This window comes from Sphaeramia orbicularis, chromosome 24 (genome assembly GCF_902148855.1).
Source record: "Sphaeramia orbicularis chromosome 24, fSphaOr1.1, whole genome shotgun sequence".
In the NCBI taxonomy this organism is placed as follows: domain Eukaryota; kingdom Metazoa; phylum Chordata; class Actinopteri; order Kurtiformes; family Apogonidae; genus Sphaeramia; species Sphaeramia orbicularis.
In genome coordinates, this window is record NC_043979.1 from 30,250,413 (window position 1) to 30,265,649 (window position 15,237).

The 15,237-nt window shown below is 35.2% G+C and overlaps 1 protein-coding gene across 7 annotated transcripts in view; it reads right to left on the reverse strand.

Moving 5' to 3' along the window:
* Positions 1–15,237, reverse strand: part of lama2 (laminin, alpha 2) — a 400,339-nt gene that overhangs the window by 68,206 nt on the left and 316,896 nt on the right. For all 7 annotated transcript variants that reach the window (XM_030128899.1, XM_030128898.1, XM_030128896.1 and 4 more), the window contains exons 40-42: positions 11,786–11,864; positions 11,574–11,705; positions 8,444–8,560 (exon numbers count right to left, since the gene is read on the reverse strand). In XM_030128899.1, coding sequence (XP_029984759.1) covers positions 8,444–8,560; positions 11,574–11,705; positions 11,786–11,864 — 328 coding nt within the window. The remainder of the gene's footprint in view (positions 1–8,443; positions 8,561–11,573; positions 11,706–11,785; positions 11,865–15,237) is intronic.

Genomic DNA, 15,237 nt, shown 5'->3' on the forward strand with positions numbered 1-15,237 from the left:
AACATTTTTAATGCCACTAATTGCTAAATTGCTACTGTTTTCTCACATTTTAATCACACTCTAATATTAGTTATTACCCATTTCATGGAGATAAAATCCTCCTGAGACCCAGGAAATGGACAGTTTTAGCTTTTTTACATTAAAAAATTGTCTTGATTGGAAACTGCATAATGCAACAGTTTTTTCAGATACATTTTTAAAACTACTTTTATTGATTGATTGATTTTTTTAATGGAATGTCCTTTGCAATGGACAGCATTTTTAAAGTAAAACTGTCAAACTTTTATCCCCTACAGAGGACAAAATTCATTGCTGGGTCTCAGGAGAATATGCAAAAAAACAAGAAAAAAAAAGTTTGTTAATTACAGTCTAATACCAATTAGCGATTGATTTCCACTAAAACATGTTACTACAGATCAGGTTTATCAAGAACAGCAAAGTTACAGTAATTGTATGAATTGCAGTGTTTTGGACGATGCATAAGAGTCCTGATATGGAACTAAAACAACAAAACCCATGAATAAACAATAGAACAGCTATAGAATAACTGTCCACTGGAGTGAGCAGTATGCATGAAAGGGTTAATCAGTTACTGACTGACTTACAAAGAACTGTAGTGTGGCTGTACTTAAACTGCATTACTATTTAGTGAGACATTAATTAATTGTAATACCTCACGTGGAAAACACCAATTATCAGTAATTTATGAAGCAGAACAGCCATCCGAAGTCCAGTGGAGGAAGTGCATTCCACTAAAATACTGTACTGACAAATATAGTGCACAGATACAGATTAATTTTATTGATCCCCAAGTGGAAATTCACTTTTTTCATCAGCTAAATAAAAAGAAAGTAAGAAAACTAAACAAAAACAAGCAATTATCAATCTGTAAATCATCATCATCATCATCGTTTAATATCTGTTGATCCATTAATCCTATCGATACATGTAAATAATTGGTGTAAAATGTTGTTTGGTGTCTTTTCATGGTCATCAGATATGACTCATCTGGACGTTCAGAGGCTCCGTAGTGAACGTGGAAACACCGTTATCTTCTACAACATTGATTCGGCAGTAAAACCCATGGAATTTGATAAAATAACAGTAGATGGAAATGGTTGGTTTATGTTCAGTTAATGATAGTCTGAGCTTTCATGAATATCTACATGATCAGTGAATGAAATACAAGAAATTACCTGATTTATGCTGATAAAAAGCAAATTACAGAGGACAATATTATAATAAATGATGATAAATCACTTAAGAAAAGTTAGATATAGAGAAAATTTCATTTGGGAACTGACATTAAATTTGCGCTGGGTCTTAATGGGTTAATTTTATTTTTATCAGGGAGGCCTTATGCAATCCACAATTCAAGTCATGTTACAAACATTGCTCTGATAAATACAAACAAAACAAAAAAAAACATGTTTCAAAAGCACTGGTCTTTCATCTACTGCTCTCCCTTACATTTTCCATTACATTTCAAACAAGTTTATACATTACTGAACAAAATTAACAAGGGCTGTCATTCCTTCTCATCCATCCCTAAAGATCCACTCACAACACAATCCGCATGATAATCCAGTAAATTCAACATTTCACAAGAGAGTAATTAAAGCAAATCTGGTCTCCTGAGGATATTGTAACCGATCCATTTCCCCTACAGTCTCAGAAATCTTTCTCTTTGCATTTTTATAGAGAATGTCAGTCTTTCCATAATGTAAATGTCATATACAATTTTAACCCATAAAGACCCAGACAACTGCCACTTACCAAATGCATCTACTGGTCTAAAATGTTTAATAACAGTTGATCCACTAATCCTATCAATACATGTAAATATTTGGTGTAAAATGCAGTTTGTTGTCTTTTCATGGTCATCAGATATGACCCATTTGGACGTTCAGAGGCTCTGTAGTGAACGTGGAAACACCCTCATCCTCTACAACAGGGGTGTTAAACTCATTTTAGTTCAGGGGCCACATTCAGCCCAATTTGATCTCAACTGGGCCAGATCAGTAAAATAATAACGGAGAAAAAAGTTAAATTCTATTATGATCAGGTTTATATCTACAAAGTTTCCTTAAAAATCTGAGTAACATGAGCAACTTGAATTGTCTTAAGAAAAACAAGTGCAATTTTAACAATATTCTGCCTCGGTTTATCAGTTTATCGTTTGCACATGTGCATTACAATCACACAAAACATTTAGTAACAGGCAGAATATTGATAAAATTGCATTTATTTTTCTTAAGACATTTCCATTTGTTCATATTTGTTCAGGTTATTCATGTTTTTTGTAAAAGTATAGTTTGGTAATGTAAACATTTTCATATAATTTTACTTTTTTTACAGCAAAAAAAACAAAGAGAATTTGGGGTTGTCATAATTCATAGGTTATGATGATAATATTTTACTGGTTCTGACCCACTTGGAATCTAATAAGACTGTATGTGTCTGTATGTGGGACCTGAAATAAAATGATTTTTGACAAAATTGATTGTTAATATCTAAAGTGTAATTTTTAACCCTTAATAGGTAACCTGGGGTCCCAGCAGACCCCACGTTTTTAATTTTTTATGTTTTCTATGTTTTTATTTGAAGCTCGTGCGTGTTACTTCGCTTACCCTCCTAGTATAGGGATATGAAAAGTAAAATGGAACCAAAAAATTAACTTGTAGAATAATATAGGCAATACAGACATTTTGGGGTCGCCCGTGACCCAAGGTTACTTTTAACGTATATTGATTTATTGTTTTTCCATTTCAGGTATTTCAGAATATGATCAATAATTGATATTATAAATTTCTAATAACGCTAACGTTCAGTGCTTTAATCTTTTTTGAGTAATTTTAACATCGTGTGAGGCCATGGCTAAGAGGAAAACTCTAAGTGATGAAGATATTAGGACAGAGCTTGCAGATTTAGAAGTAGAATCTGAATCAGATGATGACCATTTATCGATTGATAGTGTTTATGACGTCAGTTTTCCTTCTGTGAAGACTGTTTGTGAGCACCTATTCGTACTACCCAATTGTGTAGTTAGTTTAGTTTTTAGTTATAGTTTAGTTTTTAGAGAAACTTTATTGAAACTGTATTGCAAATGTGTTATAGCAATGTAATGTGTTTATTTATAACATGTGAAACTTTTTTGAAATTTTCTGTTAACTTTAGTGAAGGAAATACTTCACGCAGTAAAGGAGAATTTATTTGGAAAATAAAGCACAATTTTGTTATTTTTTTTTTCGTTTCATTGCTATCCTTTCATACTATAAGCAATAAAGTATTGTAACTGACTAAAAAATAACATTTTTAGATGTTTTTATCACCGTAGGTAACCTGGGGTCTAGCTGGACCCCAGGTTACCTGTAGCTGTGGGGGGCACCATGGTTACCTATTAAGGGTTAAATTTCTCAAATTTATCCCGTGGGCCTGATTGGACCCTTTGGCGGGACGGATTTGGCCCCCGGACCGCATGTTTGACACCTGTTCTCTACAACATTGATTCACCAGTAAAACCCATGGAGTTGGATCATTGACAGTGGATGGACACACTGGGTTTATGCTCTGTTATAGACATGTTTTGCTGAAAAAGTCACTTTTTCTTTAGTTTTCGTTGTTTTGATATAAATAACCTTTGAATCCACTCTGAGCTTTTATGAACATCTACATGATCAGTGAATTAAATATAGGAAAAGACATGATTTTAACTGAAAAACACATAAAATATAGAGGAGAATATTATAATAAATGGTGATAAATCATCTAAGAAAGGTTAAAATAGAGAGAAAAATTCATTTGGGAACTGCCACAAAAGTAGCATGGGGTCTTTATGGGTTAATCCAATCACCTAATGTTCAGCTTTTGGTTGCAGTCATTTCTTAGTCAGGGCCTTCTTTCCTCCAACAATTCTCAGATATTCCTCTGCTTTAGATTGAACATTCAGTTCACACTCAACCCTCAAGCACATTGTCAGAGCATCAACTGTGATAGTGATCTGAAAAACAGTTTCCAAACACTTATAAATTTATCGCCAAAAAGATTTCGGGCAGCTCCAGAATATATGATGATAATGATTGGCTACAGTTGAACCACATAACCTCCAACAATTCACCACAACACCTTGATGTCTCTTTTGAGCAGGGGTAATAAAGAATCTCATGACACTTTTCCACCCAACTTCCCTCCAGCTGTGTGGATATGTAGTTTTCCACTGTATTGTACAAATATTCTCCCAGTCTCCTTTAGATATTACCATTCCTCCGTCTCTTTCCTGTTTATTTTTGACATGCAGGGTGTTTGAATTTAGGGAGTCTTGGAAACTTCTATATAATCTAGATCAGGGGTGTCCAATCCTGGTCCTCGAGAGCTACAGATTTCGTTTCATGTCTATACTACATGTAATGACAATAAATTGAACTTTGAACCTTGAACTATCCTGCATGTTTTAGATGTTTCCCTTTTCCAGCACACCTGACTGTCGTTATCAGGCTTCTGCAGAGCTAGATAATAGGCTGATCCTTTGAATCAGGTGTGTTGGAAGAGGAATATATCTAAAACATGCAGGACGGTAGCTTTCGAGGATCAGCATTGTACACACCTGATCTAGATATTATTCCACGTCCACTTGCAGATTTGTAGACCATCATAAAGACCTTCAGTAAATCACTGCCCTGATGTCCCAATCCTTCAACCATAATCTCATTCAATTGATGTAATACCTTTAAATACTAAAGAAATCTTGATTCTCCAATCCATATTCTCTCAAAGCTCTTTAGAATTCCATCGTGTATAAAGCAACAGTATGCAGTTATCCCTTTACACTTCCATGTTTTAAACCTAGAATCTGTGCTATCGGGGCTGAAGGATCTTCTATATCTCAGTCGCCCACTGCAGCTGCTTTTCTGGATTACACTGGTCAACAACAAATTTATTGTTTAAGTTTTTTGAGCTGATTTAGGATAATTTTGGTGTGCTGAATCCAAAAATCACATTAATTTTGCTCAATCAGGTCAACTTTCTGAACTATGCTACGTATTGGCTTTTTAACATTTTTGCTTACATTTATGGGCATTTTCACATCATATGATACAAAATTCTTTCATATTTCTTGCAATACACGAGTTCTGAAGATTTTACTTTTGCCAATTTATGATTAATGTTTTTTTTAATATTACAGGTGAATGAAATGGCTTCGACTAGAAGATCTTGCAAAAATAAGCCTGACGTATTCTGCTACATCTGCGGTGAATACACCATTGTACCTAACAGGAATCCTGTTAGAAAATGATTTTTTTTGTCTTAAAACCTATTTTGGGTGAGAACTATATAAAAAATCAACTGATAAAGTCACAAAAATGTAATCAATTTTGTGAGAAGATCAAATTTTTCAAAATCACATTACCAAAAAAAACCTGACCTGATTGGGAAAAACAGATGTCATTTTTGGATTTAGCGGTGCAAAATGGTCCTAATTCAGTTGAAAAAACCTAGACAACTTGCAAAAAACATTTTTTTGTAACCCAGTGTTATCAGAGTGAGAAGAAGAGGATGATCTAGATTTTCCCTCAGTCGGTGTTCATCTCTCCCCCACAGTCCCCCAGTGTGTCCAGCTGCTCTCCAAAAACCCTTTACACGAGTATTTCCATTTTATGCTGTTTTATACTTCTACTCCCCGACATCTCAGAGGTATGTACTGTACTTTCTACTCCTCTATATATCTATCTGACAGCTTCAGCTACTTTTCAGATTGCATTTTATTATTTAACCATTATTAAACCAAGAAAGACTTAACATCTGTTTTACAAGACTGTCCTGGTTAAGATAAGCAGCTGAAGTCAGTTAAAATTACTCATTTAAAATCACTCATTTTAGACTCAATGTATCTGAAATAATAATAATAAAAAAAAGTTTCAGTTACTATGATGTATACTCATCCTGTGCTGTGTCTAATGTTAACATTTCCTGAAGTTTATATTTAACTGTATTGTGTATGAATATGTTCACTTCCTGGTTACCAGTAAAAATGAGTGTGTATTAAGGATTAGTCACAGCCAGTCATAACTGTTGAAATTTTCTTGTCTTCTTCCTTGTGTGATCGGATGATTTTTGCCGGTTTGTCAAGTTGCCTCGAGCGAAATACACAGACAATCACGACCACAGAACAAATATGAAGCAGATGTTTAACCTCCTCCAGATGTTATAGGTGACAAAGTTTAATCCTGTTCAGTCCATTACACCCATGTTTACTCTCCTCCATCTCTGCGTTTTACACAAGGACTTCAATTTCACACACTGTGAGGCTAGATGCCACTTGTGTATTTGGCTATGTAGATAATACAGGACCTACACATACAGTTGTGCTCATAAGTTTACATACCCTAGCAGAATTTATGATTCTTTGGCCATTTTTCAGAGAATATGAATGATAATACAAAAAACTTTTCTTTAACTCGTGGCAGTGGCTGGGTGAAGCCATTTATTATCAAACAAATATGTTTGCTCTTTTTAAATCATACTGACAACAGAAACTACCCAAATGACCCTGATCAAAAGTTTACATACCCTCATTCTTAATCCTATCTAGTGGTCCTTTCAACATCAATGACAGCTTGAAGTCTTTTGTGGTAGTTGTGGATGAGGCACTTTATGTTCTCAGATGATAAAGCTGCTCATTCTTCTTGACAAAACACCCTCAGTCATATTTTGCTAAACCCACTTTTATTAGTCTTTGGTACATTTATTTGGGTATTTGGACCATAAAAGTTCAAAAAGTTTGAATTTGAACCCTCCAGGTGCTGCAAAGCTATCTTTATATTCATTTTGGCAAAAATCGAGTGGATTTCTACAATCCCTTTTAATTCCTTCTTAATTTGTTACGTTTTATAACTAGTTACGTCACAACATTTGCACATATAAGGTCAAAATGTCTGATGAACATTTCTCCGAGTACACCGTAATTGTATGTCACCAGCAGTGGTTGTAATCCATACTGAAAATTCCATGTCCAAAGTTCAAGCCGATTACCTGAAATGTTCAATTGTTGGTTGTATTAATGAACACAAGTGGCTGAATGAGACAGAGCAGCAAATTCAACAACCTGGAGGGGGTGGGGCATGAAGTGGCTCATTTGCATTTAAAGGGCCAGCGCTCAAAACGACCTTTCTGGTGTCATTACTTAGAAACGGGGTTGAAGATGGACCTGTGGAGCTGAATTAATGAAGAATTCAGACCCAAGCAGAGCATTTACAGTGTATGTAGACCACAGGGAAATGTTTTAAAATGCATAATTCCATTTAAAAAAAGTAATATATCACTCCTTTAAGATTTTGGGTTTTCTTGCATGAACTGCAGGTTTCAGACCTCCCCAAAGTGGCTCAATGATATTGAGGTCAGGAGACTGAGACGGTCACTCTTTCACCTTCACTTTTTTCTGCTGTAGCCAATGACAGGTGGACATGGCCTTGTGTTTTGGGTCATTGTTACATTGGTACATCCAAGACCGTCCCATGCGCATTCTGTCAGGGTATGTAAACTTATGAGCACAACTGTATAAACTGACTGCTACTCAAGTGGAAAGGTCATGTATTTACCAAAGTGTAGGTAGGTTTTAATTAGGCATTAAAATCCAAGACTTACAGCAAGAATTCTAGACCAACTGAAACATTAAAAGTTAGACTCTGCACACAAATTCATAGTTGCTGTGTCCATATTCTCTCGCGGCCCCCAGTCTTCTTTAACAGCACAGTTAATATTTCATCACCTTCCTGTCCAGTGAAAACCACATACACGGATCAGCCATACTGACCACTTCTGGACTGCAGACTAGGAACACCCAGACAAGCTCACACTTAGCCATTTTACTGCCTCTAAAACATCAGCTTCGAGGATTAAATGTTCACTTCGTGTTAAATGATCATGTTCACCGCCTAATATTTCCCACTCTCTGAAACGTGTCATTTTGATATAAAGACCAAAAAAAAAAAAAAAATCAACATAGCAGATCACTATATCCAAATGTGTTGACTGACTATATGTGAAGCAATGAAGGGTTAAAAAATTAAATTAAATAAATAAATAAAAAAACTCTTTAAAACCTTGCTGGATTAGCTGGAAATGAAAGCAGATGTGTTTTTCTTAACACCAACATATAAAGTACTTGAATGAGCAAATGTAATGATGAGAAATATAATAGTAGAACGCTTTCAGGGACGATTCAACTGCACAATGATACTATTACTTTTCATATTTAAACATTTTATGGATAATACAGGATGCAGAATTGTAATATTTTCACAGTGTAACATTAGTTCTTTTACTTAAGGGTAAGGATGTGAATACTTCCTCCACCACTGGGCTTCAGGATGAACACTTACTATCCGACTGAGGCTTTCTAGGAGCTGGTATTGTTCTTTGTGCATCTCCTACTTTAAGTTAGTACCTCTAGGCCCTTGTTGATGCTGTCAGAAAGCTGGTTTGCGTCGTCCAGTAGACTTTCTCCTTCTCCAAGGACGTCTTGGGTTTGCTGTCTCACTGTGTTCACTGCAGAGCGCTTCCTCTGCAAAAAAAAAAAGAAAAAGAAAAAAGAAAAAAAAGTGATGATCAGAAGATGAACAATTTTACAGTAACAATTCTGTGTTTTAGCAGCAGCTTAGAAAACTTGTTAAACTTTTATTTTGTCAGTCTCTTTTTACAATTACGCATTCGTTGTTTGCCCACAACAAATTTCCCCCTGGGGACAATAAAGTATATCTTATCTTATATACAAAAACATAATAAACCAATATCCAAAGAACACACACACACACACACACATATATATATATATATATATACATATATATATATATATATATATATAATTTTTATTTATTTATTTTTTTTGATGTATTTAAAGTGGAAAGTAAAAAGTACAATAATGTCTGAAAATACATGACAGCTGTTCAAATGAATAATACTTCAGTTCACTGAGGTTAAATCTACATTGAAACATGCATAACAGTTGAAGAAATTATCTATACAAACAAGTCTGATAGTATTTTTATGTAAAAGGATTCACGGTTATAAAAGCAGCTAAAGGACACGAGGGACACACAATTAGTGTTTCCATTAAAAAATGTGAACTCAGTGTAACATCTTTACTGAATAAAGCTTTTCTTTAAAGAGCAAAACATTTTTTGGGGTCAGGGAGAGACAAAGACAGATATGAAGAGGAGAGAAGAGATAGAGAGCATACTGTATATGTGTGTGTGACGACTGCAGAACACTTCCTCTAGGATATGTATAATAATCTTTGTGATAAATGCTTTTTGTTTTGTTCTGTTAGAGGCTGCCTGTGAGCTTTCCTTGGTGATGAATCACAAGCAAAGGGATTAAAAGGAGAAACAGAGTAAGTCGAGTCTGGGATGAAAAGATATTAAGATAGAACACTTTTTTATTTTATTTTAGTGGTAAACACCTGCATAAAGTTACAACTAGAGGAGTTGATTAATTCACTAAATAAGGCAGTTCTGTTTGAGAGCCCGACCTTGGCAATGTGGGTGGAAGAGTACCTTTTTCATATTCTACTTCAGTGTGACATTAGAGGGAATAAAATGAAACATTACAACTTATTCTTTTCTTGTTATGTTAAATGAATTCAGCACTATGGCTCAAAACGAACACTTTAGAAAATGTTTGGATGTAGAAGTTTTCAGCATATGTCTTTTTAGAGTGTCTTGTGTATAGAGGGACATTGAAACTTTCTGAGAGGTGGTGTTTTAATAAAAAATAATTAGAGGATGTTCACTAAGCCTCTTTACTGTATTATTATGTGTTTTATAAATGTATGTGGGTAATTTTAATTGTGTTTTATTTTAACAAATTTGTACGGTGACCTTGAGTATCCTGAAAGGTGTCTATAAATAAAATATATTATTATTATTATCATTATTATTATTATTATTATTATTATTATTATTATTATTATTATCAAGGTGTAGTCACACATTCTTATAACAATCATGAAATCGTGAGGAAAAAAATCCAAATTCAAAAGTTGTCGGTCACATTATGAGCACAAATTCAAAATATTTGTAGCCTACTTGTATGAGAGACTATTTCTAAATAAACACAAGCAATTCCATGCAATCGGAGATCCGAAAAATAAATAGTTACTAAATAAAAACATATGATAGCCCACCTGCCGCCAGCTTTGCTCTACTTTATGTTTTTACTTGAACCAATACAGTGTTTGTATGAAGAGACAGGCTTGTATCACTACTCTGTGACAGCATTTAATTACGATGTGACTAAAAGGAATGAAAATCAGAAAAGTTCCAAACTAATTTACCAAAACTGAATCTTTTGAGAAAAAAAATCAAGTCACAAATTTATGAGAAAAAGACCTTGGAAGGTTATATGAATGTGTTTATTAAAAGCCTGTTTTTTGTTAGTTTGTTTTTTACTTTATATTTTTAGTTTTATCCTTGTTTTCAGTTTTCACTTCCATTTTGTTTCAGAATTATACATCAAAATTAAGTTTAGGAAAGAGCAGCGTGGAGCTCGGCTGCATCTGACAAGTTCATCTATAGTGATATTAATGAAGTCAGAAGGTTATGATTGATTTAGTGGATGTCCCACACGTTTCCCCTCAGGCTTTCTGACAGGGTGGATATGTATATGAAACAGTATATTTGACCCCAGAACATGATCATTTCCTACACCTTACAGAGTAGTTTTGTAGCCTTAACCCAACCGAAGTATAGAAATGGGAATGCTGGTCTCACACTATTATGAAGCTTTTCCACTACCGGTATCAGCTCAACTTGATTCGACCTCAGTTTGGCCCCCATCATATAGCACAGCTGGTCATCATAGCAATACAGCAACGTAACATGCCTGCACTAGAAAACCCTCAGCCTTCAGTCCCCTGATTGTCCACTTATTGACTATCTGCTGTCCCCCTGGTTGAAAATTACTGGTGCACGCCAAAGTTGTTGCACATACGGACGGACAGAGAGACGGACGACGAACTGATGACAATACCCTGCAGTGAGGGCCGAGGGTAATAAACTACTGGGACGTTGTAAGTTATAATTTCCAAAATTAAACGTCATGTAAGTTTTCTTTTTTTTCTTAAATATAGTTGTTTACACTCAGTTTATCACGATAAAGCCGGCTTGAAAATTTACTCTGGAAAACTGGAAAATTTTGAGCATATTTTGAGTAAATATAGGCAGGCATTATAACTCAATTAAGCAGTGCATTTTCATTCCCCTGAGGACTTTGTTACTGTTTTTATTACCTTATCTTAGTTACTTCAAAAATAAATTGGGACTTTTATCTAACCTTGCGAAGTTGTAAATTTTTCATCAGATTTACCGCTTAAAACTCAGAGAATACACAAGGATTTTTTTTTTTAAATTGGAAATAAATGTATTACTTTGCATGATATCCGAGTTTCAGTTCATCAAGTTATTCTCCGAGCTTCACACTAGTAAAGGGAAGATGTCACACCCCTCCCACCAACACCTACTTCCTTCTATGACAATATATATGGAAATGTTGTGTGTGGACGTGTGTTTCTGTACCTCCAGGGCTGTGAGGTTTGCTTGGTTTTGTTCAGCCAGAGCACCCGCCTCCCTCGTCTTCCCCTGTGCAGTATAAAGTAAGTCCTGGGCCTCCTGGAGTTTTCCCTCATGGTCTGAGAGTTTTGCTTTAATCTGGGGAAGCACATGGAGAAGCATTATTTTAAGCTGACGTCAGGAATTTAAGGACAGGGAACAGTAAGGAAGTTTGTTACCTCTGCTTTTAGGTCTTCTGTGGCCTGATGGGGGTCACCAAACATTCTTTTGACTTTCTGGTACAACTCCTCCGCGAGGCTACAAAGACAGAGAATAATCACACTTATAATTACTCATTTTACACTGTGTCATTCATGGTTTATAACAATAAAACATGAGAATAAGTCAGTATACTGTATGTGGATGAAAAAATCCAAAGAGGAGAAAAGAGAGTGTTATTGTAATGCGTGACACAGCCTCAGATACTGCGAAGACAGTAATCGCTCAGTATAACTGAATGTTGAAATGCGGGGATGAAATTGCAGATTTTCTTCTATTGACCCCTCAGGCAAAGTTAGATTAAACCACACCAGTGTAAAACATTTCAAATATCATCATATTAGCGCATGTGTGTTTGCATGTGGCTGGGAAAGAAGGTACAGCAACATGTGCTTCATTAAGAGGCACAAAAATAGACACAACAGGAGGAGACCTGGGTTTCATCAGCGTGTGTGTGTTTGATGAAGGTACTTCTGGGTGTGTATTTTAGATTAAAGCTTATATACTTTCAGTTTAATGGAAATGACAAATGATCAAAACCACAGTTTCCCAGACCTTTTGGTATGGTTCAGGTGTGACAAAAGGTACCTGTGTATCTCAACTCAACTCACTTTTGGGATTTAGTGCTACATTTTCCCACCTCAGTGTAGCTGGATGTCATAGCAATAGGCATAGGATAGAATAGAATAGAATAGAATAGAATAGAATAGAATAGAATAGAATAGAATAGAATAGAATAGATCTTTATTGTATAGGCAAAAGGCATTTGATCATGGCATAGTACAGGGTGGGGAAGCAAAATTTACAATGAACATTTAGTTGTTTTTTCTCAGCAGGCACTACGTCAATTGTTTTGAAACCAAACATATATTGATGTCATAATCATACCTAACACTATTATCCATACCTTTTCAGAAACTTTTGCCCATATGAGTAATCAGGAAAGCAAACGTCAAAGAGTGTGTGATTTTCTGAATGCACTCGTCACACCAAAGGAGATTTCAAAAATAGTTGGAGTGTCCATAAAGACTGTTTATAATGGAAAGAAGAGAATGACTATGAGCAAAACTATTAAGAGAAAGTCTGGAAGATACTATTAAAGAAGAATGGGAGAAGTTGTCACTTGAATATTTGAGGAACACTTGCGCAAGTTTCAGGAAGCGTGTGAAGGCAGTTATTGAGAAAGAAGAAGGACACATAGAATAAAAACATTTTCTATTATGTCAATTTTCTTGTGGCAAATAAATTCTCATGACTTTCAATAAACTAATTGGTCATAAACTGTCTTTCAATCCCAGCCTCAAAATATTGTAAATTTTGCTTCCCCACCCTGTACAGTAGCTTGGTTACAGACATCTTTGGGCCCAGTCCCAATTCACCGCTTGGCCCTCCCCCTTACCCCTACCCCTCCGTTTTGCACGTTCATGTGAAGTGGTAGTGTTGCCCCGATTCTCAATTAGATGGAGGGGAAGGGCTAAGGCGGTGGGATGTATAACTCTTGAAACTGAGATTTGTCAGGACCACACTATGAATGAAGGGGTAGGAGAAATTTCCAATAATTCTGTTCAAATCATTAGCAAGATGGAGGTAAACACAGCCAAAAAGTGCAGCAGTGTGATGAAAGAAACACACAAATGTACCTATTTTCTTGATAAACAACTTAATCATTTGATCGTCTGTTTAATGCTGTTTCAATATGTTATAGATTGCATTTCTGTGGTTTATAGTTGATGACCACAAAAAGATTACCAAAGCCCATGCAACAGAGACGGTTACAGATACTGACGGCATGGTGAATACTTTCAGAAACAAAGTTGTCGCATCTGTTAATAGCGGCATGGATGACTGCTGATGACGTAACAGGTTGCGAAGGGTTGTCCCATTGCAACCCCTAACCCTTGCAGCTCCGTTTCAATGGGTAGTGCCAAGTGCAAGAGCCAAGGGGTAGGGGTAAGGGTAAGGGGGAGGGCTAAGGGGTGAATTGAGATTATGCCTTGTTCAATCCCTTACGACACAATGAAGTGATGACATCAATTCTAGTCTGTCCAAATGTCATCTCACTTGGAACATCACCAAAAACAACCAGGTTGTTGAAATAATGTGAAGCCAGTATAATGTAGTGTCAAAGGGTATTTAGTAGCTTATTTTCACACATGTCCATCTGTATCAGACTGATTGAGCCATTATTTTTGTCCTGAATTTAGTTTAAAGGTTCCATGTGTGATTTCACCTGATGAAGCGAATGAATGAATGAATGAATGAATGAATGAATGAATGATCAGTTTTCCAAATGTAGTATTGTCCGTAACAAAACAATGCAAAACAAGATAGTGTTTTACATTGAAAATTGATTTTGTGTTGGTATACATTGGTGTTTTAATTGTCTGATGTATCCATTCTGAGCTGCAGTGGAAACATGGCAGCACAAATGTCCCTCTGAAGATATAATCAGTTCATTCTAACGCAAAAAAAAAAACCAAAAGCTGTCATTTTTATGTAATTATACACTCATGAATGCACAATTATGAATATTATACTTAATTTCAGCAGTGGGGTTTTCCTAAATCCCCTTAAATCTTACATATCGGACCTTTAAGAATGAACAAAATGGCATCTAAAAATTCAAATTTAAGACCCTAGAGTGTTTCAGTTTCTTTGTTGTGGCTTTGTCAAAATCTTTCCATTATTAGTGATGATGTAAAAGTTCCCTCCTGAATATATAAGCGCACTTCTCTTATGGTCAGAACAACATTATTGTTTGTTTATTGGGGAACTGAGTAAACAGTTTCATCGAATCATAAGAGATAGGTCTTTGCAGTTTAAGTGTTTTTTAATGTATTTATTTTTCATTTTGCAAGTAAATGTTTATGATTATATGTTTATCGTATCATTCCTTAACCTATTTTCCATATTTCACATTAATTAAGACAACCAGGATTTAGCGTCCTCCTGTTGACATCATTCAGAGGATGCTTTCCCAAAGTTTTGGGAATAGATGCAAGGTGATGACAGGATTTGATGAAACTTTAATGAACCCTTTAGGGAATAACATTGAGAAAACATAGATAAAAAAAAAAAAAACTGAAAAAATGTCAAACATAAAACATAACTGTGGCAGTTTTGTTAATTTTGCTGAACCATCCTTTTAGCATTTGTCTATGTATATATATATATATATATATATATATATATATATATATATATATACACACACACACACACACACACACAGTACTATGCAATAGTTTTAGGTGGCCTTTAGATTTGTGGTTTTTGCAGCGCTGAAATGAACATGTATATTTTTTTGTCAGTCTCTTTTCTTCAGATTCAACAAGAAAATACAGGAAATATGTGCACAGCCTCAAAAGACACAAAAAAAAGGGACTAAATGGGTTCTAAAGGTTAAAGTCAG